Below are 26,452 nucleotides of genomic sequence, written 5' to 3' on the forward strand. Positions count from 1 at the left end.
CAAACTTACGAACAACACTGAGTTGTATATCTGGTCTGTAACTGAATATTTTATGGACATTCACGGAAAGCAACTTAATTCTTTGTTGATACACCGGTACACTTCTTTTGACACCTGGTTAAACTTGAATCATACGTATGTTTCACTAGTGACAATATCTAACATTCTCGTAGAAATACTAACGTCCGAAGTTAATTCACTGAAGTCAAACGGTTTGTAATGTTTGAAATCTATAAATGTTCCTGGTCCAGTTCTGTAGTTTTTCGAGTAATAGGCGTTAAATACAGTTATAGTTTTCAAGGCCCATAGCACACTGACAGTAGCTGACCAACAATATCGCCACGTCGGCTTTATATAGCAGTTACACAAATTTATTGTAGTTTCAACAATAATCATGCACGCCAGCGTTTTCGCAAAACAAGTATTGTTGACTCTCATTCTCAAGAATCTTCAACAAATATCGAGAACAAGCGGAACAGTACACAGTCGACAAATACGTCACATGTAAAAAATGAAAACAACAGTAAATCTGTTACAGTTACAACCCAAATAATACCAGTGGATAATTAGAAATCTTCTTGAGTAATGCCAAGTTCCAATTTTAGGAATTATTACAAGAAAGAAAAACAAATTAGCAAAGTTAGTGCAAAAAGCTATTTTTTCCTATTGGCAAAATAGATGACTGTTAGAAGCATCTTTATGCTGGAACTCAGCTCTTAGTGGATGTGGTATATGTTTTACATGCATGTTAGTGTTTTTCTTTTGTATATCAAGGCAAGTTCACCCTGGTAAAAACAATTAAAATAATCTTTTGTTAATTTTAAAAGGTAATTAACTTATGTAACTTATATTTAGAACCTTAATATAAACTAAACTTTTATCACTTTTATAATTTTTGTAACTTCAATTGGATAACTTTTATTTTCAGAAACTTATGGATTTAACTACAACTTGCAAGTCTTTCTAAATAACGTTTAGACTCACTATTATGGAACAACAAGGTTGTATGGATACAAGTCTCAACTCTTTCATGTGTCTTCTCCAGTTGTAGTTAGCCTGGCAGGGTAAAACAAATATCGAACGTCACCATATTGAAACCAACAATTCACATAGGATAGAATAACTGATGTGCTGGCTTTTCTCGAGCACTAGGGACATACGTAACACTAATATAATATTGATGGCAGTATCATTCAGTCCTCACATAATGCATAATCATCTACAACTACGATTTTTTGAAAGAAAGATGGAAGTAACAGGTTCGTTTTTATTTCTGCAGCGTGAATACTACAACGTGCATTGCTTCCTTCCTATTAGTGTAAATATATGAAAGCCTGGATATATTGAAGAGTGCCAAGTGATTCAGTACAATAGTCCTAGCCTCAAGATGATGGTAAGTCATATTTGATGACAAATGCAGGGTAAAAACTGCTTTCCATACTCAGGAAAGTCTGCTTGAATTTAGAATTATGCCATTTTGCCCGTTTAATGCCCTAACCACTTTTAAAAATTAATGGAACTCACACATAAGCAGCTGCAAATATCTGTTGTATTTGTGGATGATATATTTGTAAGTATTAGTCCTGATGAAGCTGTAAAGACAAAACGTCGGTTGAAATAAAAAGTTTTTTGGTAAATATCTGTAGTATAAAAGCGGTTTTGCCTAATATTTTTATTAGGATGATGTCACTGTATTTGAGTGTGCCGTTATGTACATGTCCATGGTTTTGCATCAAATAGGAGTAGAAGATTTGAAGTTAAATCTAGAGAGTACAAAAGACATCTCAATGGACCTTATGAATATTGTAGTGATTTGAAACTGGACCTAAACAATAGTCAGATAAGAGTTTCGAAGCATTTTTGATTTTGCATTGTATTAACAATGTTTTGTTGACAAAATTTCCAAACTTGCTGCACCTACAGTCATGTGAAAAAGTTAGAACACCCTATGAAAGCCTGTGTATTTTTGTAACATTTTTGGATAAATAGATATTTAATCTCAATTTTAACAATACTGAGAGATTATAGGTATATAACTAAACAATTAAAACTGAAGAAAATACTTTTCAAGATCTTCTGTAAATGTAATTCTACAAAACTGCATATTCTAACTTACGAAAAGTTAGGACACCCTACCCCCTAATATCTAGTGTTACCCCCTTTGGCTGAAATAAATGCAGCGAGACGCTTCTTTTAGCCATCTACCAGTCTCTGACATCGGTCTGAAAAAAGTTTGCCCCATTCCTCAATGCAGAATTCTTTCAGATGTGAGATGTTTGAGGGGTTTCTTGCATGTACAGCCCGTTTTAAGTCACCCCACAACATCTCAATGGGATTAAGATCTGGGCTTTGACTCGGCCATTCCAGGACTCTCCATTTCTTAGTTTTCAGTCAGTCCTTGGTGGATTTACTGGTATGTTTTGGGTCATTGTCGCGTTGCAGGGTCTAGTTCCGCTTCAGCTTTAATTTTCGTACAGATGGTCTCACATGATCCTCAAGCACCTTTTGATACACAGTAGAATTCATGGTGAATTTTATGATTGTGAGCTGTCCAGGTCCTGCTTCAGCAAAGCAGCCCAAACCATGACACTTCCACCTCCATGCTTCACAGTTGGTATGAGGTTCTTTTCCTGGAATGCTGTATTTGGTGCTTCTCTTAGAGAGCAAAGGTTTCCTCCTTGCACATCTCCCATGCAAGTTAAACTTGTGCAGTCGCTTTCTGATTGTAGAGGCATGCACTTTCACATCAACAGTAGCCAGAGACTGCTGTAGGTCCCGTGATGACATGTTAGGGTGTTTCGAGACCTCTTTTAGCATCTTGCGGTCTGCTCTCGGAGTGAACTTGCTTGGACGACCAGACCTGGGCATGTTGGCAGTTGTTTTGAAAGCCCTCCATTTGTTGACTATTTACTGGACAGTGGAATGGTGATTTCATAATCGTTTGGTATCTTTTTAAATCCCTTAACAGACTCATAAGCTGCTACAATTTTCTTTCTGAAGGCCTCAGACAGCTCTTTTGCTCTCACCATGGTGCTCACTCTCACTTTAACAGTCAGGAGCACACCAAACTAAATGTCTGAGGTTTAAATAGAGCAATCCTCATTCAAAATGCTGAGTAACGATCTTCTGATCATGTGCACCTGATGTGATACACCTGTGTGTGAGTTGAGCCATTTTAAGTGGGAATAAATATGGGGTGCCCTAACTTTTTCCTCAGTTTGAATATGCATTTTTGTAGAATTACATTTACAGAAGATCTTGAAAAGTCTTTTCTTCAGTTTTAATTGTTTAGTTATATTACTTTAATCTCTCAGTATTGTTAAAATTGAGATTAAATGTCTATATATCCAAAAATGTTACAAAAATACATAGGCTTTCATAGGGCGTCCCAGCTTTTCCACATGACTGTATGTAAGTCCTGTTTAAGGTAAATACATATTTTACATGAATCAAAGAGTGAAATAATGCGTTCCAAATGATGAAGCACGTTTTACTGGGAGAACTCGTGTTGGCATATTTATGGCAGGATTGAGAGTTTTTACTGGATAAAGGTAGAAGGGAAAGTTGAATTGGGACTTTGCTGTGACAACATAATATTTAATACGTAGTTGTATACAGGAAGTTTATACTGACAGTTTCTGAATGCAAATACTGCACTGTGGAGAAGGACTTGTAGTATTGGGGAAAATATTACTCTCTGAATGAGTTATCTCTTTGAACTGGCTTATAAATCTTAAAAATATGACGTGATTGTATTGTAGATGTGTGAAATGATCATGGCTCACTATTTGGGAATAAAGCATGGAAATGCAAATGAAATATCTTCCTGCATAATGATATCATATCTGTTCATTAATCATTCTTATATTTGTGTGAATAAAGATCTTATAACCCGAGCACTTTCGAAAGGTAGACCTTTCTTCTTCATGGGCAAATTTGGAATGGTCCGATATATGACTCTGTGCCGTCAACATCAAAGTAATTTAGCTGTAATACCACATACTAGTATTAATGACAACTCTACTGTTGAATGGATAGCAAAATTAACCATGCATGAGCTCTGGTACGAAAAACTTTTAGATTGAAACCTGGCACTCTCTATCATGAATGAAGAGAGTGAATATCAGATAGATTAAGGTACTAAGTACGGGTGCAGACGCACAGTAGCATGTTATCCCCTAGGACTATTTTGCTCTAGCCGTCCCTAATTTAGCCAACTCTTAGGCTACTCTTTTATCAACATATAGTGGAATTAACCATCATATCATAACGCCCCCCCACGGCTGAAAGGAAAGGCATGTTTGGTGGGAAGGGGATTCGAACCTTTGGCCCTCAGATTGCGAGTCAAGCGCCTATAATCACCTGGCAATGCTAGGCCTATACAAGATCTACTGTTACAGCTGCAGACCAGTTTGGCAAAGGAATGAAGGAAACAAGAGTGTCAACTTAACAACCTTTTCAACCGTGTGTCATGTGAAACCTGCAGACTGATATTAAATAATAACCTCAAAATACACACTGTAATAATACAAGAAGATAAAACACCCTGTACATTCAAATACCAAACAGATGGTGTCCCTTTTATAAACCATGTGAAACTGTTGAATTGCACCACTGGAAAATAGAAGCAGATTATTAAATCATAACTACAATCACTTAGTTTGTGGAAATAGCTCAAATAAGTTATTAATAACGTACATGCTGTACAAAGTGTTGCGGGTATATGCATGTGTGCATGAAACTCACTACAAAATTACTCATAACTGTTGTGCAAAATAGAATAAGTCAGTCACTGAGAACGTGACAATAAACAAAATCTCGAATGAGAATAGTACAGTTTGATCCGAATGTTGGATATTAATTTAACTGTGGCTGCTGGCCTGTGACGAGTTATTTGAAGAAATAGTGGACTGTTGCTTTATGTTTGTGTAAACGCTTAATACCAGACTTGTGATATGTAGTGAAGTTTTATTTATTTTCTTGTAAATAGTACCAGTAATGGAGGGCTTATCCTACACTTGCAGGAAACGTTTATACTTTGTGTTTTGAAAATTTGGTTCACCGAGGTTTTACTTTATTATGATGGAATATTCAAGTGTTCTAAAACTACCAGTTTTTTTTTATTTGTTTGTAAAGCACAAAGCCTGTCATAGCAAATTAAGATATGGACTGTGCACGACTGTAGAAGTAACAACATTTTTTGATATGCAAAAATTATCGTATGTGCTAAATTTGAATCTAGAATAGAGATAGAGACGAGATGTTGGACGTCACCAACTTTCAATGGCTGTGGTAATTAGGTCAATGTCTAAGCAGTGTTTGATCTAATGTCAGTAATTTGTAAAACCATCAAGTCTTGACCCCATTTTTCCTATGAGACCTGGGCTTGAAAATAAGGTGTAATGGAAAACACGTGGCACTGTTACAAACTACAGGATAGGTATGAACCATTGTCATACCAATTATTACTTCAGAGACTACAGGTTTTTAAAACTCAAGAATACCTAGATCTGCTGAGTTGTCTACAGGTAGTGGAAGTTGCGTTCTATAAACAGTTTAAACATGAGCACGTGAAAACCTATGTCAACAGAACTTGTCCAAGGTTTATTTATAATTTTAGTTTTCATTTTTTGATAGCTCAACAGAACTTCTCAGAACAAAGTGATTTTGTATCCTGACTTTTAGAACTTTAATCTTTACTTTTGGTCGTGTTTCTTTGTGCAATTGAATTGTTTTTGACCTTGTATTTTGAATTTTGACTTTTATTTTATTTAAGGTCAAATTTAATAAATCTTCTAACTATTGTGATATTTCAACTCGACAGTTGATATGTCTGACCGTTATTGCTAATTAAACCCAAAATATACTTGGAAACCATGAACAAAGCCAGTTTGAGAACTCTGCTCTTTCTTTTAGTGATGCTACAGAGTTCCCAGTACTGCCTCTCATGCCTAAGGCTGACCTACGATTTATGTTATCATATCCAATGGATGAAAAGGCAGTATCGAATAATATGTCTGACATGCAAGTTCTTGAGAGTGAGTCAGTATGGTTACCTTCTAGTTTTTGACATCTTACCATATCACTGACCATGGACCCAAGGAGTATAGTTGCACTTAAATCAACAATGTATAGTTTGTCAGTCATATCGACTGAGACTCCCAACTTTAACCTCATATTCCTTGAAGCTAAGGAAATGATGAATAGTACGAAAACTAAGACATCAAAAAGTAAGTCCCACTTTAAGGCAATGTTTATAGACAAGAACCAAGGTACAATAAAATGTCTCATTGAGAGTGGTTTGAAGTAAATCTAGCAGATATTTCATGTGTGCAATTATCTCATCATACAGCAAGGTAAGATTCCCCAGTACAGGATTAAAACAAGAACCAATACATAGTTAGCTCTTAAGATCTGACTCCAGAACCTGAATCCACTAGTCCATTGAATGACAGCTAGTAAAGTAACTTCTTCAGTTCCAGTTCTGAAAATAACATCAACCAACACCAATGGAACCATGTGTAGTAAACTGTCAACCAAAATATCCATAGTAGCATACCCTATGACGATTCCAGACATAAAGTCTGAAAGTATGTAACTTTCCACAAAGCTCAAGATTGAAGTGAAAGAGCAACTTTCTTGATGCTGATAGCAGTTTAAAAATGTGACTGCCAATATTATGTATCCAGGTGAATGGTAATATGAAGATTTCATAATCATAAAAAGGACTATATGTTGAAGCATGGAGATCTCGTAATACAGCTTGAAGAGGAGGTGCACACTCGAAGAGCTCGTCTGAGAATTAGAGAGATTATTCACCAGACTATTACGATGCACCTAAGATATTCAGCTTCATTAGATAACTTGCCTATTAAGCTCCTATAGGTGGTAAGTACAACTTTTCCATTAATATATATATCCATGCACAAAAGTCCGTGTGTCTGTCTGTTTGTTTGTTATCTAACTATTTGTAGGTTGCTGGACAAATCTCAACCAAACTTTGTGGAATGGTCGTTGGGAACAAGGAATATGTTACTGAAGTGTTCAGCGCTCCCTAGACCTCAATATCAAGCATTTATTATTTTTAAAGTAACTTAACGTTAATTACATTCATATATGTGCCAAGTCTTTAAACTAAAATCAAAAACTTTATTAAATATATATATAGACACACAAAAATCTGCGTGTGTGTCTGTTATCTATCTGTCTTAGGTCGTTGGGCCATTCTCGGTCAAACTTTATGGGGTGATAGTTTTGAACAAGGGGCATGCCAGTGGGAGTTAACAATCCCTCCATTCCCTTAATGGCTATTATTAAGCGTTTATTATCTTTCATGTAAGTTAACGTTGAGTACATTCATAGATGGTGCTATTTCCTTACACCAAAAGTAAAATATGTACATATATATATATATATACATGCGTTTTTAATAAGATAACATATACGTAGTATGAGGAAGAACAGACAAACGTATTATATATTCCACAGAGTGCGATAGTACTCTCTTTAGAGACAGGCAATGATAAAAGGTCCACCACTATTGTTATAATATGTAAACTTACCTAAAGTTTCTACTCCACCAACCACCAAACAGCTGATATGAAGAATCGTTTCATGAGTTATACTCACTTCCTACTTTTACCCGTGACGTTCAACTTCAACCCATAATATACTTCTGCGGCCAATGACCATCAATCAGTTAATCACGTAAAACACTGTGGAAGAACATTAAGAGATTGGTGTTAAGAATAGGTAACAGAAAGCATCCCTTTCGCCATTCCTTTTCAGCTACCTCTTCATACAAAGTCACCTTGACCATGACACAGTGTATACTATGTTTTAAGTATATACATATTGCGTTTTTAAAATTTATAGAAAATATTTGATGATTTAAAACAAGTACTGTAATAATACGTTATGCTATAAATACATTGTCTGCAAGTTAGGACTTTTGTGTTATTTACTATAGCATCCACGTCTACATATTCTTAAAGTTCCGAGCCCCGACAAAGGAAAGGTACTTCACCTTAGTTTATTATACTGCTGAGATTATGCACTTTTGTGATAAACATTTTTCTATCTATTGTGAACTTATTGGTTTCGAGTCTTTCTCTCAGACAATCAGAGAGATCAACGTACGTCATAGTCTGGTAGTTTTCAGGTCTCAGATTAGCGCGATTTACAATTTTCAGTCTTAATTGATCGAATACATTATTAAGCATCACAACATTTACTATGGAATCACCAAAACATTTCCACAAGTACAACTATGTGTTATGTGGTTTAGGATCTTCATATGTATCGAATAGTATTTTAGATTTTTTGCCAGAAGTAAAGACATCATAAAAACAGGTTAAGACTATTAAACAGTAACATACTATCATGATAAATTAAGGATTTATATTATTTTATACAAGGTTATCTGTTGTCTCTAATTTTGAACTATTGACCAAAGAGAAGGCGGCCTGTCAGCAACACCCTACCAACTATCACCCAACATTAAAGGATTGATTGTCACTCTTATAACACACACAACTTAAAGTGTATATAAATATTTTTTGATATCGCGTCGATTCACAACCAACTGTTCAACTTCAAAATTAAGAGCTCTAACATAGGTCTAACTTGCGTTCTAAGAAAATTAAAGCATACAAGTATTGAAAAAACACCTGTATGTAAGAAGGTTGGTAAAATTTATAATTAATGACTTAAAACTAAGCTACTTTTTAATGTGTAATGAGTGATATCACTATTTTACTTCTGTCTTAATCAACTGAATAAGTTTCATACTTGTATATCTCATGTAATGTGAAATTCATTTCGTAAGATCTTTTAACTGGTGTTATATACGATTTGATGACAGAACTTAATAAACAAGTGTAACTGGTAAGTAAGTGATGTTTCTTTTTTTGTGAAGGACAAACAAAGTCAAGCAGTTGCGATATTTGATGATTAAGCTGGCAACTGAATATTATGAAACTTTAGCATAGTTAATAAATTCTGGTATTAAATAAAAAGTATTATCACTACTAACATGAAACAATTGATTTGAATTTCGCGCAAAACTACACGAGAGTTATCTGTGCTACCCATCCCTAATTAAGCAGTGTAAGACTAGAGGGAAAGTAGCTAGTTATCACCACCCACCGCCAACTCTTGGGCTACTCTTTTACCAATGAATAGTGGGATTGGTCGTAACATTATAATTCCCCCACAGCTGTAAGAGCCAGCATGTTTGGCGTAACGGGGATTGGAACCCGCGACCCTCGGATTACGAGTCGAGTGCCTTAACCACCTGGCCATGCCGGGGCACCACGAGACAAACAAAATATAAATTTGAAATGCCTTTCTTCACCTGACTTTAAATTCGTAAAGGACCAAGCATGATGAATGTGTGAAAAAAAACGTCTGTAGAAAACTGACGTCTTTTTCAGATGTTTTAAATTGTACAATTGCATAAAACGATATTTAGAATTTTAGGGTTAACAGTTATATAATAACTACTGGTAGAAGTCATTTATCAGTCTTCGTAATGCATTTGTAGAAACAATTAAATATATAAAAAGAGTATGAGCGCCCTCACATTTTTTTTTACCTGAATTAATATACTTTAATTAGCCATTCAACGTTTGATTAGATTAGTTTGTTTCAGATATAACAACCATCAGTTTTTTTCTTTTGATACTACAGTTATATTTACAGAAATATTGGTAAACTACTATGGTCGAAACTCATAAAGGAAAAGTAAAAGTGTATTAGTTAATGCTGTTACGGACTTATTTTTAGTACAGTATACGCGGAATATTTAAAAATGTAAAAAAAAATGTGTCTTGTGGTAACAGTTTTTTTTTTAAATTTCGCACAAAGCTACTCGAGGGCTATCTGTGCTTGCTGTCTCTAATTTAGCAGTGTAAGACTAGAGGGAAGGCAGCTAGTCATCACCACTCACCGCCAACTCTTGGGCTACTCTTTTACCAACGAATAGTGGGATTGATTGTAACATTTAACGCCCAACGGCTGAAAGGGCGAGCATGTTTGGCACGACGGGGATGCGAACCTGCGACCCTCAGATTACGAGTCGCACGCCTTAACACGCTTGGCCATGCCGGGCCCTTGTGGTAACAGCTGGTTTTTATCCGTCATTCGTTTAACAGAAAATAATGATCACTTGAAAACGCGATTCACGAAATTCGTAAAAACAGTCTTTTTTGCTAAGATAAATACTACAGGATGTAACACAGTTTACGATTTATTGCTTTACCTACTTGTGGGCTCGGCATGGTCAGGTGGTTAAGGCACTCGACTCGTAATCTGAAGGTCGCGGGTTCGAATCCCCGTCACACCAAACATGTTCGTCCTTTCAGCCCTTTCATAATGTGACGGTCAATCCTATTATTCGTTGGTAAAAGAGTAGCCCAAACAAGACTTGGCGGTGGGTGGTGATGACTAGCTGCCTTCCTTCCTTCTAGTCTTACACTTCTAAATTAGGGACGGATAGCGTAGATAGCTCTCATGTAGCTTTGAGCGAAATTCAAAAAACAAACAAACAAACCTACTCGTGCAGTATGGTTTTTAACGTATTTATTAACCCCTAATGTTTTTGTTATTACGTCAGTTCCAGCTACGTTGATCTTTATAAAATGTTAATTTCGAAGATAATAAGTTCGTTCTCAGTCACATGCATTGGGTATTAAAAGGATGGGGACTCACTGACAAAAAAGGGCAATATTCATGAGATTTGGTGGGATTGTGGGATGCCTCTGTTACACATAAGGTAGAAAACCGTAAGAAACAAATAGATCATCATTTATTTTTATTCAGCAGGCCTTACAAACACATAAAATCTGAAACCAAACGGTTAATTCTTGCATATTATTGCTTAATAATATGCCACTTTTTGTTTCTTTCTGTAAAGGCCTAAAAGTTCCTCCATTCCATTCATTTCAAAGCTGTTCATATTGCTGTTTTTTTTGTGAAATTGGCCTTTTACTATTATGGCGGTGTGTCTGCAGGCATACAACTCAAGAAACTCTTCTATGTAAAAAACTCAAGAAACTGTTTTTCAATACCTGTGGTGGGCAATGTATAAATAGCCCTTTGTGTAGCTTTGTGTTTAAGTTCAAACAAATTAAATCAAACCTAAATTTACTGTTACTTACAACACTAAAATCAGGGGTTCGATTCCCCTCGGTGGACTCAGAAGATAGCCCGCAGTGGCTTTGCTGTAAGAAAACAGACACACATATATTTTTATGAACTCTTATTCCCAAATTTGTAATGAGTTTCAGTACTTAATTAAACTGCCCAACCTTGTTCCTAAGAATAAAACCTCTAGCTGACAAAGAAAGAAAGAGGTAACTGACCGGAAGCTGGCCACATGTTTGAAAGAGGTACACAATCCCTTTCAAACATGTGGTCAGCTTCCGGTCAAAGCCTCTAGTAATGATGTGCCTAATGGGAAACATATGGCACATGTAAAAATATTTCGTTGAAACAAAATTTAAAACATTTATTTGCTGGTGACAAACCTACCCTTTATTCCAACAATGCATTATCTTCATATTTCCCACTTCCTGCTATGTTTCAAGTAAAGTCAAAGACTTTTAAAATCATAGTATAGTCATCACTAATGTAGTAATGTTGATTAAGGACAGGATGATTAGTAAGCATTACCATCCATTCTTGAGTCTTATCTTATGGACTGGCAAAATTGACCATAACAAACTATAGCGCCCTCACGTCTGAAAACGTGAAGCATTTTTAATCGTATTTTACGGTTCTAACCTTAAATTAGGTCCTTTGAATCCACAGCCCAGTACATTAGTCATTAGGTTATACTTAATCTTAATAATGATACTTTTATAGTCAAAGTTTAATCATTTAAAAGTATATCATATTTATTCATTAAAATATCACACACGTTTCGTGTATAAATTTATGGCGTCACGTTTTCTTCAAGTTCCTCTCTGCTTGGTGTGAAAACGTGCAAGATCCGGTGGTTAGAAAATATTATTTAGAACATGATGTTTTTCTTCCTTGTAATACAACACGTGCACAAAACATGTTTACATGTGTAGACTGATTCTATGAATATTAAAGCTGTTTGATTCTACATTATACATATGCTAACTTCAGAAATGTTCGTAACAGACTCGAGTTCTAAATTTGGTGACAGGAAATGTCGTCAACAGGAAACAAACACTTTTTTTATGATTTCTTAAATGCAAGATATTTACTGTTATAATTTGGTAAACCACTAGAGTGCGAAAATAATTAGAAAATAACTATTGGTAGCATTCAGGGTTAACAAAACTACTGCAAAGCAATGGTTTGACAGCGCAGCTCGCTACTGGCTGTGACGTGTAAGTAACTCATAAGCCATTGGTTGTTTTATTATTGCAAAACAAGTTGACGTATGTCCGTTATCGTAACGTCATCTTGACCGCGTGTAGTTTTAGTGCAAGCAAATAAATGCACACCAGGAAGGAATTTTGGAATCTCAGGGTTTTCCCAATATTTATGGAAAATGCTATTCAAAACACAATCAAAATAAAAGAAAAAGTGTTTGGGAGATAAAAATTGTTTAGAGTTTTTGTTTGTTTTCTCTTCCTCGAATAAAAGCAGCTGAACCGGTTCAACACGCGTCTATAAAAAATCTCGTTCCACTCGCTTATACTCCAATCGGTCGTCAAGTGCAGTCTAGAAACTTTGGAGTGAAGCATACGACATAGAAGATTAAACGTTGCTGTATTTGTCATAAATCGTAGTATTGAGAACTCAAGAAACAATATTGTTATAATGGGCCTTTCTGTAAACGTACTAATAACTTGTTCAATTATGTTTATTTCGGTGATCGCTGCAGAGTCCGAGAAAGAACTGAATCTGGAACCTTTCGCACGAGTGGCTTTTAATAAGTATGTTTCTTTGTTCTCAACATCTTCGGTGAGTCCGACTAACAAGTTCAGTTTTGAGGAGGATTTCAAACTCTTTGTAAAAGAACTTAGAAGTGGGGTATTATTTGAAAATATAGACAACAAAAAAGAAAGAAACTGTTCATCTCTTCAACGTTCGACTTTGACAGATTCAGATGTTTTATGTCAAGCTGTCACACAGGTAACTTTAGCCTAAAATACTATTTTCTTTCTTATTTTCAATTCCAATATATAGTTTTCTTATGTTCAGAAGATATTCATATAATATTCAGTGCTTCCAGTTTGTTACAAGTTTAATTATTTTTCAAATTGAAAATAGGTCAAATCAGCTTTAACTTCCTTTTAATTTTATGCGTTTCGAGAACACTTGTCTTATAAAATAAGTTCATAATACTACCCTTTTTTCATTTTCCCCTCAAATAAAAGTTAGTAAAAACGTCAGATAGTCATTCACAGTTAAAAAAACAACAAATGCTCCAGTAAATCGTTTTCACATTGGATAGCACGTAAGTGTTGTTTTAAATAAGTTTTTGCTGTATAAATTTACTAGTTTCGACAATGATGTGCATTATATCTAGGAAAAACGTGTTTTTTTTTTCGATTTTTGTTGTGTCAGTAGGCTATTCAGAGTCATATATACAAGAAATATATATTAAAGTTGCTGTTTGAGTTGAATATGTCGGTTGCGAGAACGCCTTTCCTCAAAAATATTAACGGGTGTTGTCACGCTTCCTTCCCTCGTTTGTCCACTTATTTAGGTTCATTCTTGGACGATACCAAGTGAGAAAAGTATGATTTTTGTGAGATTAGGAATTATATGTTCTATGAGAAATGAGCTCATTTAATATGATGACAAATTAAGTTTATGTAAGTTATATCATACACATCCAATATTTTATCCGTTCAGCTTAGAACCGTTCCATCGAGTATAGTTGCTATGAAAAGTATCAAGAATTGTCAGTTTTGGTGTATCTAATAGCATATAATTAAAAAAGTTATTAGACAATCAGATTAAGAGAACTTACGTAGCATAAAATGCTTGGAAATATATCCAGGGACATGATCACAGAAGAGGGTCCGAATGTATGTAAAAATATGTAAAACTTTACCTAGGTTACGTACTCGAACGCTTTCAGTAAGAAATAGAATTGTCATGGAGGAGATCTGTGACAGGAACCTGACCAACCAATACCATTACTTCTCGATTTACAATAGTAGTGCCGTTCTCGTACAACTTTAGCCTAAACGTTTTATATTATGAATAGTATACCAGTAAAGCAGGAAACTGCTTTGTAAAATACAAAAATTCAGTAATGAAAGTCCATGTCGTGTAACATCTTAATTTACAGTTTTACTTCTCATAATCTATCAGTATTAGGCCTATTACATTTTAAAATACTGTTCGCACAAAGATTTTTCGAAAATTAAAGAATGTAAAATCATAGTATTTACAACACACTGTATTTGCCATATCAATTGTCGACGATGCATTTCGCTCACTCAAGAGCCCGTTTAAAACCTTTTTGTTGAAAAATGTAACAGCCTTGATAAATCAGCTTATACATACGACATGAACACATTAATTCCACAACTCTTTCATATGTATTGAACAAGTTAACGTTACTTCCTGTTCCAACACATTTCAAAAATCTCTACATTTTCCCACGATAAAAACAAATTATCGCCACTAAGCGAAAGTAACAAAAACGAGTCTAGCGGATTCCTTTATATTTCTGTTTGTTTGTATAAATATGTGGACATATATTTGTTATTCGAGAACCAGTTGGCTAATTTTTGAAATTTTGCAGAAAATTTTGTTTACTAATTTGTATAATTCAAAATGTACTTACATTATAGATGGATCTGATATTTTGTTTTACTACGTAACATGATTACACACTCTAAAGGCTAAGGAACAAATAAGTGATCAAACGTTGGGACGGTTTGGTCGAAACGTATTTTGCTTATATTAATTGAAAGTTATTCATTCATTTCTACTTTATCGTATTTTATTTCAGTGTCTTTGCATTTACGAGAGGCCTTTTTAGTTGTTTTGTTTCTGCATATCTGAGAAGATAAATGACTGAAATTATCATTTAATTCTTTCATAACTGAAAATTACTGGCGTAATTTAAAAAAATTGCAGTAAATCATTACATTCGAAAATATAGGAATATCTATCTATTAGCTTTACCAATAAAGGTGTACGTTCCATTGCGCACTTGAAGATAGTACAGGTTTTATTGGTTTCGTTAGTTGCATTAGTTATAAGTGTAAATTGAGAGCAGTTTTACCATGCGTTTTCAAAACTAATAAATTTCAGTGTATATGGTATTTACAAATTTTATAACTTTTCCTTGAAGATATCAAAAGGTAATTGTTAAATGTAGGGGAAAATGGAAAACTGATGGTGCTAGATAGCACTGTTTAATCATATATTGCATTTTTATCATATCCAATTTTTTTCACATTTTTTTCTGGTACGTTTACTGTCCTGTCTGAGAATTTAATTTAATTAATCTAATTTAATTAAGCCTAATAACAGCTTTCAAAAGGATTGACATTTTATCAACTTTTACGAATGTGGCGAAACTAATTTGATTTTAAAAGTAAATATTCAAGGACGACATTATTGTTTTATATGTTAATTAGCGATACTTAATTATTTTCGGTGATCTAGTTAAAAAAATCACACACGTCTTTAAGAATATTTTAGGATCAATTTGATTGATTATTACCCACATTACACAACTTAATCCACAAAAACACATCGGATATATAAATTTTGTATACCTAACCCGGGAAAAAGTTATAAAATTACTTTTTCATGCAATACGTATTATGCCAATATACATAAACAAGTTCACTTTACATATTTCTGACCGTTAGACTTTCATATCCATCATTAGCGGTGAAAAATTCGAATTACAGCTCAAGTGGCATGATAGTCCAATTGAAAACGATATAATGTTATATGGAATTTCATTAGTTGGTAACAAAGTTCCACGAATAAGTATTCTGTTATTTTGTTGATAAGTGTCTCTGGTTTACACAGTTGAACGTTTCAGTCTTGAAGTTTGTACACGTGATCTGTATTTTGTACTTTACAGTGTGAAGTAATACAGTTCGTATTTTTATTGAACTATGTGCAGATGTTTAAAAAAGAAAACAAGCTTACGTTCATGTTTCACAATCCAATCATATAGCAGAATATGCTAGTTTTCAGTAATAGTGTTGAAGCTTTTAACACTGTGCGTGGAAAAATTAATATAACTTCTTATTCCTCAGTTTTGAGTTTTAGAAGACGCAAACAAATAAATATGCACATTTACTAACAAAATCCATTTTCATACGACATCGTTTCTAGTTTTCTTAAATTGTTTTATTTCTCACGTTTGTGACAGAGCACATAACTTATTTCCTTTGCGAATGGGCCCGGCATGGCCCGGTGGTTAAGGCACTCGACTCGTAATCCGAAGGTTGCGGGTTCAATTCCCCGTCATACCAAACAAGCTTGCCCTTTCGGTCGTGGGAGCGTTATAATTTGACGGTCAATCCCACTATTAGTTGGTAAAAGAGTAGCCCAAGAGTTGGCGGTGGGTGGTGATGACTAGCTGCCTTCCCTTCTAGTCTTACACTGCTATGTTAGGGACGGCTAGCTCGTGTAGCTTTGGGCGAATTTCAAAAACAAACAATTGTTTGCGAATATACATTATACTTTACTGCACTGGTACATTTTTTACACGACTTAGAAGCTATTATTACTTTTCTGTTTTCAAGCATGAAATCCTTGACACTCGCAAAACGATTGGTGTAAAAAATATACCCACTTTTACGTGTGTGTGTGTGTAACTTGAATGATCTGTATTTAAATTAAACAGGAATATGCACCGTTGAGTGCTAAATATTGGCGGGATATACACCCTTGCATAAGAATATTATTTATACGATATCAAGCGATAAGTAATTTTTCGTGTAAAACATTTGCAACATTATAAAGAGAACGCTGTTGCTTTTTTTTTTTTCTGGTCTGGTGAATCTCCAAAATATAAACGATCTTTTATATAAATAATATTGTTAATTACCTTCATAGTTATTGTTGTAAGCGGATGTTTTTGTTAATTACAAAGGGAGTATCGTTCAAAGCATCTGCACAGTATGGTGTATGAATATGTTATGCAGCATATGATCAGATAATTGTGTTTACGACAGAACTCGAGCGTACTGATTCGTTTAGAGAAATTCCTTACCAAACTGGAATGTCTGTGTGGATTTTAATAGTGTCATATATGCGAGTTTAACGTAATCAAAATAGGTCAAAGTACCGTATCACTTGCCGCGTTTTTACCATTCGAGCCACGCGGACACCAGTGAAGGTTAAAATACCTCAAGATCTTGCGACTACAATTGGATTCTTGACATCGACTTGTTAACGTGTAGAACCTATAATTGCTTATAAAGCAATGTAGGAAACTTTCACTGTTATATTCATTAATTAACGAGGGTTACACCCTTTGATAACTTCTAGATAAGTGTAGGCCTGAATGATACTCGTATCTATACAGACCAGGGATAGATACTTCACACAGACCTGTGTATATTATACCACTACAGTTGTACAGTCACGGGTCGGTGACAGCTACACTACAATTATATCTCTACACAAAATTTAGGGCTACAATATATTTGTTACTTCATAGAAGTTCTACACTGCTCTTGATATTTATGGGCTACATTGCAATCATATCTTCAGAGATCAGTAAAAGTTGCTTATATTCGTGTATTTACTCTTATAAATTATTGTGAACTAGGCTACAGTACATTCATATCGTCTCTTAGAGGTGACATTATGCGTATCTACGCAGGCAGATTAAAAATTTACTATACCTGTATCTTCATCATACTTCACTTCTGTGCAGGTTATAGTACATTTGAATATTTTAATGATGACGTTCTTTGATGACCGAAGAAGGTCGAAACGTTGTTCGCTCCTCTCCATAGAGCTTTCTCTACCCATACCAGCCGTATTTACGTATATATTTTTCTCTACAAGCGAGTTTTCTCGTCATTACGGATGAATATGCACATGTTATTACAAGCTACTTTATATTTTTATCTTCTCAAATCATTCATCTCAACCACGTCGGATCAAAGTGCTCTGTGATACGCACTACTCTCAAAAAAGTGATAAATTAAAGCTGCACTGTACATCATTTTTTTTATTAACAAATGTTTACCAGACTTGCACTGATTCCTTCAAACATTAGTGCGTAAAACAACACGCGCGTAGGCTACAATAAACACACTGTTTGCCAACTAATAACAAATCAATATGGGCCACATCACTGTCAAGTTTTGTATATGGGATGGTTTCTTTTACAGTAGGTGTCTGTGACGTGTTGACGATAAATTCGAGCAATAAACGACAGCACACAATTAATTCACTTGTTTTAAAGTAACATATTCAAAACAAGTCAAATTTATGTACAAAAATGATTTACGATATAAAATATCACAGTTGTATCTAAAATCATATTATAATGTAACTCTTGCTTATATAATACTGGAAAAACTTTTTTGTCACACGATATGCAACCCCCAACATCTCGAAATTTTTATTCTGTGTGCATGTAGACTTGCATTAGCGGTCATGATTTCTCCATTTCTTCTGTGTTTCGCGTCACGAAGAATTTTATTTTTCTCTATTCTCAGGGTATAGATATGACGTTATGGATACATCACACGCGGTTCTATTGCCCCTGTGCCATGGGTAATAAAATAGTTCTAAATAATTATCTTTTCTTTTCAGAAGTCTACACAGACTGATTCAGTTATTTTAGAACCTAACTGAAAAGACTAGTTTTTTACTACTCTGTTTATCACTACACAATATGCAATAAATTCACGTATGTTACCGTATGGTTTAACACTGTTGTATCCAACATTTTAAATAATTCTCCTTTTCGTCAAAGTCAACATAGGCGGGTTCAGTTACTTTATTACACCCTGTTAAATTGTGAAACTCACTTTAAAATATCGCCTGTTACAGATAAACCAACAATCACATAGCCACGTACTCTAACTTCATTTCCACTAACTTGACTTTTTCTGACTTAGCTCTATTTGCCCTCACTTGGTCGCCTGTATATATATATTGTCTAACTGAGTGAGGCCTAGAACGTTTTACAAATTATTAGACGCTATGATGTAACAATATTTACTTAATGCAACGAGAAAAATACAAAAGGATCGAGTAACCTGGCATTAAGTTACAATTTAACTACACAACGCACACATAACGTTCGACTTTCGTCAAGTTACGTAACAAAATATGTTATAACTATCGCCTTAGAATAATTACTTTTAATACTCTTGTTATGAAACTAAGTAATGACTTTTACCTCAAACAGTTTTGTATATATATATATGACAAATACACACAAGTACTTTTAAAATCAATATTGGCCATAACGTACAGGATTTCTGTTAAGTCAGTATGGTTCACAGTAAACACAATTACTTTCAAGTACATATGGGCCACAATAAATACAATTATTTTCAAGTAACTATGAGCTATTCTATACACGACTACTATCAAAGAGCTATGGACCACTCTACACAAATTGTTTCAGGCCAAGATGGACTTCTCCACACACGATTACTAACAATTCAATATTTGCCATCATAGAAACGATTGCTTTCCAATCAATAGGGGCTACTATATACGCAATTCTTTCAATTCAGTATAGGCCACAATATACGCAATTCTTTCAATTCAGTATAGGCCACAATATACGCGATTCTTTCAATTCCGTATAGGCCACAATATACGCGATTCTTTCAATTCCGTATAGGCCACAATATACGCGATTTTTTCGATTCCGTATAGGCCACAATATACGCGATTCTTTTGATATCGTGAAGGCCACAATATACGCGATTACCATGGGGTCAGTTTTTTCTACGCTACACTCAGTCATTCTCAGGTCAGTTTGAGATTCACTACAAACAAATGCTATTAGTTCGATTTGTTGTACAATACATGCAGTTCCTGAAAAGGTTGTCTTGTTTGCACTAGTCTTCACAAATGAATTTCGGTTACACCAAGGGTTCCCAATGTTCTCTATTCCATAACCCACCTGATTAGCGAACTCTATTTACGCCATAGCGATCTTGACTAATAAATCCCACCACTGATATTTTAAGTATGAAACCAGGATCGTAGCTACTACAATGACACTTTCAACCTGTCATTCTCAGTGTGTACCAAAGTTATTGTTGTGCTAATTCTACTTCACAGTAGCTGTCAGGCATCAGACGATTTTATTCTTTAATCAATGCTTTAAACTAGGAATTCGTCTTATTTGAAGGTCATGGTTTAAGCCTTGTAGTAAATCATCGAATATCCTACCTGGCAAGCCTAACTCCAGTGCTTGCGATACCACAACGTATTTTTCGCCCGTAGCTGTAACTGAAGTATAATAATATTAGTTAGTCTCGTGTTGCTTATTTGTTTTCTTACCATTGGTCAGTACTTAAAATTAGGAACAGCACCATATAGACTTAGTTGCCTTGCTATCAAAATACAGATATTGTTTTTACCAATAATATCGCATTCAGGATCACTGTTTTATAAATATTCAAGAAGTTAAACTGTATTTACGTTTTACCGTGTTTTGTGGACTACGTTGAAACATGTTCTTTATATGATTATTTGACCTACGCAACATACGATCGTTCACAACTCAGTGTGAACTACGTTGAAACATGTTCTTTATATGATTATTTGACCTACGCTACATACGATCGTTCACAACTCAGTGTGGACTACGTTGAAACATGTTCTTTATATGATTATTTGACCTACGCTACATACGATCGTTCACAACTCAGTGTGGACTACGTTGAAACATGTTCTTTATATAATTATTTGATCTATGCTGCATAAGATCGTTCACAAGTCAGGGTGGACTATTAGAAAACCTGTTCTTCACAGAATTTCGTGGCATAGCTTCACACCATCCTCTACAATCAGCGTGGGTTACGTGAGAACCTGTTTTTAACAGAATTATACGATCTAGAGAACATTTGATCCTCCGGGTGGACTGGCTCAGAATCAACTTTTTATAGAATTATGTGACTTACGCTACACATGGCCCTGTCAGTGTGGGCTCTACTACGTTTAACTTCTTTGAAGTCTAATTTGGCTTCAAATACTTGTTTTCAAATCAAACTTAGCAGTGTTTCACGAGGTTAGTAAATCAATGCAGACTACGATTTTGAATTTTGGGAAGGTTACACTAAAAATTCAGTTATATACAGTCAACATCATTGGCCAGCAAAAGATATTGTCATTTTAACTCGGATTCTATGTTACTGCAATATCCTCTCAGGAAGAAGAGACATCGCTTACCATAGTGGACAAAGAAGCGAAGACGATAGAACAAGACAATCTTGAAGACCTACCATTACAAAACAGAATATAAATAATAGAAATATTAGGAATTTAATACTAAAGCAGGTAAAACGCACATGATATGCCAACATATCGTAGTAGTAAAAGCTAGGAAGATTGAAATCTTTTTCTGTCCTTTACTCTTGATGGCCTTATAAGAAGAGAGTAGGGCCCGGCATGGCCAGGTGGGTTAAGGCGTTCGACTCGTAATCTGCGGGTCGCGTGTTCAAATCCCCGTCGCACCAAACATGTTTGCCCTTTCAGCTGTGGAAGCGTTATAACGTGACGGTCAATCCTACTATTAGTTGGTAAAAGAGTATCGAAGAGTTGTCGGTAGGTGGTGATGACTAGCTGTCTTCCCTCTAGTCTTACACTGCTAAATTAGGGACGGCTAGCGCAGATAGCCCTTGAGTAGCTTTGCGCTAAATTCAAAAAAAACAAACAAACAAACAAGAAGAGTGTATTAAAGTTACTTGTTAAAAATAGATAAGGATATACAGGTTACAAATCTGAACAAGTCAAGAAGACGCAGTTGTTTTACTACCTTGACTATAAATATGGTTTATCTTGTTTTCATTATGTCCAGTGAACATCATTGATCTAAGCGAATGGTTACTTCGTGTCAGAATATGAGAATACTGAACATCATTGATCTAAGCGAATGGTTACTGCGTGTCAGAACATGAGAATAGTGAACATCATTGATCTAATCGAATGGTTACTGCGTGTCAGAACACAATAATACTGAACATCATTGATCTAAGCGAATGGTTACTGCGTGTCAGAACACGATAATACTGAATATCATTGATCTAAGCGAATGGTTACTGTGTGTCAGAACACGATAATACTGAACATCATTGATCTAAGCGAATGGTTACTGCGTGTCAGAACATGAGAATACTTTGTTTTTATTGAACTGTTACTATCAAAATTTAGTAACTTATTATTTTTCGTTTTGAGCGCAACTCTTTGAAATAAGTTACTGCATGCTGTTGTTATTGTTGGTCCAAAAGGGATAATTATCGAACTTTGACGGCCAATAAACAAAAATGTTATTAACACGTTTATTTTACCGAAAACGAGTGTAGTAGCTCATACATGAACAGTTTTATGGAGATCTTCCGTAACTATAAGTATTAACATGTCTTTACCATGTCATATAGAGCTAAGCAGGACATTAACAATGAAACATCTGAGGTGGATTTTCATGTCATATAGAGCTAAGCAGGGCATTGACAATGCGACATCTGAGGTGGATTTTCATGTCATATAGAGCTAAGCAGGACATTAACAATGAAACATCTGAGGTGGAATTTCATGTCATATAAAGCTAAGCAGGACATTAACAATGAAACATTTGAGGTGGATTTTCATGTCATATAGAGCTAAGCAGGGCATTGACAATGCGACATCTGAGGTGGATTTTCATGTCATATAGAGCTAAGCAGGACATTAGCAATGCAACATCTGAGGTGGATTTTCATGTCATATAGAGCTAAGCAGGACATTAACAATGCAACATCTGAGGTGGATTTTCATGTCATGTAGAGCTAAGCAGGACATTAACAATGCAACATCTGAGGTGGATTTTCATGTCATGTAGAGCTAAGCAGGACATTAACAATGCAACATCTGAGGTGGATTTTTTGTTGCTTTTTTGTTGTTTTTTTTCAACCAAAGTCTTTGAAGTAAACACTTAGGGAATTAGTTTCCAAACTGAATGGGTGGTTAACAGAATTTTGAAAGATATGTCCTTATCCCAGTTGAAACATTCCTGACACCATCGTATCTTGTAGAACACAATTTTTGGTCCTCGAGAATAGTACCCAATGATGTGAAGTCTGTTCCTAACAGTTTTAATAGATATTCGAACCCTAGAAGTTAAATACAACCCTATGACAAAACAGAACATAAATAATAAAACTATTAAAAATTTATTACTAAAGCAGGTAAAACGCACATGATATGTCAACATATCGTAGTAGTAAAAGTTAGGGAGATGTTAGGTGATTCTTCAAGTCAAGACGACGTGTTTGTGACTCTGTCCAATTTAAAGAATTTCATTGCATCTCCCCGTTAAACTGCCCTCTAAGTTTCCGCGTTTCTCGCAAAAATACTAAATAAAAAAAAAAAACTTTCCTCTTAACGTTCGTGGTACTAAGTATTACTTGCACTGTTTTTTTTTTATTGATGAATAAATATTGTGAGAAGTGAAAGTTTTGAAACTTTCTAGAAACTTCTCTTGAGCTTGGAATAAAAAATAGGCAAAGTTGGCGAATGAAATTTTGTAAACCTTTTCTACGGATGCACAATGTTCAGGGAAAATATATCTCGAATGGTAGGTAAAATTTCTCATTAGTGTAAAAATATTTATAAAAAACACACACACTGTGGTGTCGCTATATATTATAACGGTATAAACTATTCAGGACAATAACAAACTTTTCTCATGGTCACTCAAAAACAAATTAATGAAGTATGTTATAACCATTGACCTTATATAAACCCATCTATTTGTTCATGATGACAAATAGTAAACAGGACATTGTTTTGAGATAGACTCTAATATTTCAATAAAACTAGTATCTTTATATCCCGAATAACATCATGATTTTGGAAATTTAAATTATACTCAACTGTATTTCATAACAGAAAAGTACCTTTTTATGTAATGATTCTGTATCCAGGCTAACAATATAAAGTGGATAATTGAGAAATTCATTTCCACACATATTTGGAAAACTCGAAATAGTTTTTTTACGGTAAACTTATTTATTAACGACGATTAAAAAAAAAAACAGCCAAAATCTCTTAACTTCTGAGTTTATGAGTGAAAATAACTGATAATATCGGTCTTGTTTCCAACGGCCATTGTAGCCCATTTATTGTGAGCCCTAAAGTAGAAGGTTTTTGGACTCCGCACCCACACCCTAACGAATATTAATTGTAATATTTCTACAGACGAAGAATACTCCAACACGACAACATGCAGTGCCCTAGTGTCTGACTGAGAAGTGTCTTGGTGTTGTATACCAAGAAATAAGATTTTCTAAGAATCTTGCTTGCTTTCAAGGTTAAATAGTGTGTCCTAGAGCCATTGTATAAAGTAGCATCATTCCGGAGGTCTTATGCTGATTGCTTTTCTTTTGTATTTATTACTTGTATGTTTTACGTACACGCAATGCCGGATTAACTCAGCGCCACCCCAGATGTGTAATATATAAATAAATACTTATATTTATTTAATTATCTCTTGTTTACGTACAGTTTGTATTGCACAATAAACTACATACTATTAAAACACTAAAGGTATTTCATAGACGTACATAGTAAATGTGTAAAATATGTTTTTTATTATAAATGTTTGAACATGTTTTTGTAATACATTAAAACGTTTTTTATGATAAAAATACATTTTAATTTTATTAAGAAAACTATTTTTTCTACTCGGACATCAAAGTTTTAAATTCAAATTAATCTAATGTCATTCTTTGTTTAAAATAAATGTTCCAACTATCTGGTCTGTTTAGTGATTTTAGTTAGTTTTATGAAACATCAACAAAATTGTGTCTATTTTTAAGCAAAATATATAAAAATTAAGAATTAGATCAGTTATTGATAAATATTTCAGTGCTTTTAAACGTTTCGAATTAGTGTTTTTTTACTGTTTTAGTGTAATATTTTAAGATATTTTTCCTGCATTACTTTATGTATTAAAACAGTTTCAACACGTTTTCAGACATTTTATTAAATAATGGAAGGTTCTTCTAAAAATAAGCAATTAAAAATATATTTTTATTTTATTTTAAACGCGATAGAAGGCGTTAATAACGGTTTTAATAAAATAAATAACGGTGTAAAACAAGATTAGTTACTTTTGAATTTCACGGAAAGCTAAACGAGGACTATCTGCGCTAGCCGTCCCTAATTTAACAGTGAAAGACTACAGGGAATCCAACTAGTCATCACCACCCACGCTAACTCTTGAGTAATGGGATTGATTGTCACGTTATAAAGTTCCCAAGGACGACCATGTTTGGTTAGACGGGGATTTGAACCACCGACACTCAGATTACGAATTAAGTGCCCTAAGTACCTAACCATACGGGAGCTATAAATCATAAGACGATAGGAAAGTGTTGCTGCGAAGCGTAAAAAGGTCAAAGAGGAAAACAAATGCACGAGGAACAAGTCAGATAGATGCTTAAGTTGTATAATGTTAGATTCCCATATTTAATCACTTCTGGATAATCAACATTAAAAGATGAAATCAATTCTTATTTTTCTGCACCTAGAGATGCCCCTTGTTCATTTGTAGAGTGCAGCTTATTAAATTCAAATTTTACTAATGATACAAGCAAATTCATTGATGCTGGAGAATGGAAAGATGTAATAGAATCAATGTGTGAGTAACGGATCCAGAAAGGACCAGAACAATGTAACAAATCACGATTGTGATCTAATAAGTCTGAAAGGCAGTATTCTGATCAGAATAGAAAATTTATCAGGAATTTTTTGTATAGAAAGTATGTGTGTGGGAAAATAATTGAAACTAGAATGGTTTTCAAACTGATCCTCGAAAGGTTCGATATTCTAGAGTACATAAAATTCAGTTTTCTCGGAAAGGTTTTGTTTTTGAGAATTTTCGCTTAAAGCTACAACGAGGACTATCTGCGCTAGCCGTCCCTTGTTTAGTAGTGTAAGACTGGAGGGAAGGCAACTAGTCATCACCACCCACCGCCTACTCTTGGGCTACTCTTTTACCAACGAATAGCGGTATTGATGGCCAGAATCCGTGACTGGAAACACGGAATTTCTTGCTTAAAGGAGCATGTAACTAATTTGGGTCACTGAGAATCTGTGTCTGGACATCAAGGCGTTTACTCAAAGGTCGAATAGAAACAGATAAGGGCACACAGATTGTTTTAAAGTGCATTGTGTCAACGGTAAAATTTCCAGCAACTAAAGGATTAGCTTTTCCTGGAGAAAGTGAAAATCTCACTTGATATGATCATGAGAATTATTCAGTTGATATGATAATGAGAATTATTTCAGAAATGGT

At 34.7% G+C, this 26,452-nt stretch overlaps 1 protein-coding gene across 1 annotated transcript in view; it reads left to right on the forward strand.

Annotated features, from left to right (window-relative positions):
* Positions 1-12,480: 12,480 nt before the first annotated feature.
* Positions 12,481-26,452, forward strand: part of LOC143223660 (metal cation symporter ZIP8-like) — a 45,956-nt gene continuing 31,984 nt past the window's right edge. Inside the window, exon 1 of the mRNA XM_076451902.1 lies at positions 12,481-13,113. Within this exon, the coding sequence (XP_076308017.1) occupies positions 12,799-13,113 (315 nt within the window). The 5' untranslated portion in view covers positions 12,481-12,798. The remainder of the gene's footprint in view (positions 13,114-26,452) is intronic.

The sequence above is a fragment of the Tachypleus tridentatus genome, chromosome 8, assembly GCF_004210375.1.
Source record: "Tachypleus tridentatus isolate NWPU-2018 chromosome 8, ASM421037v1, whole genome shotgun sequence".
Lineage (NCBI taxonomy): Eukaryota > Metazoa > Arthropoda > Merostomata > Xiphosura > Limulidae > Tachypleus > Tachypleus tridentatus.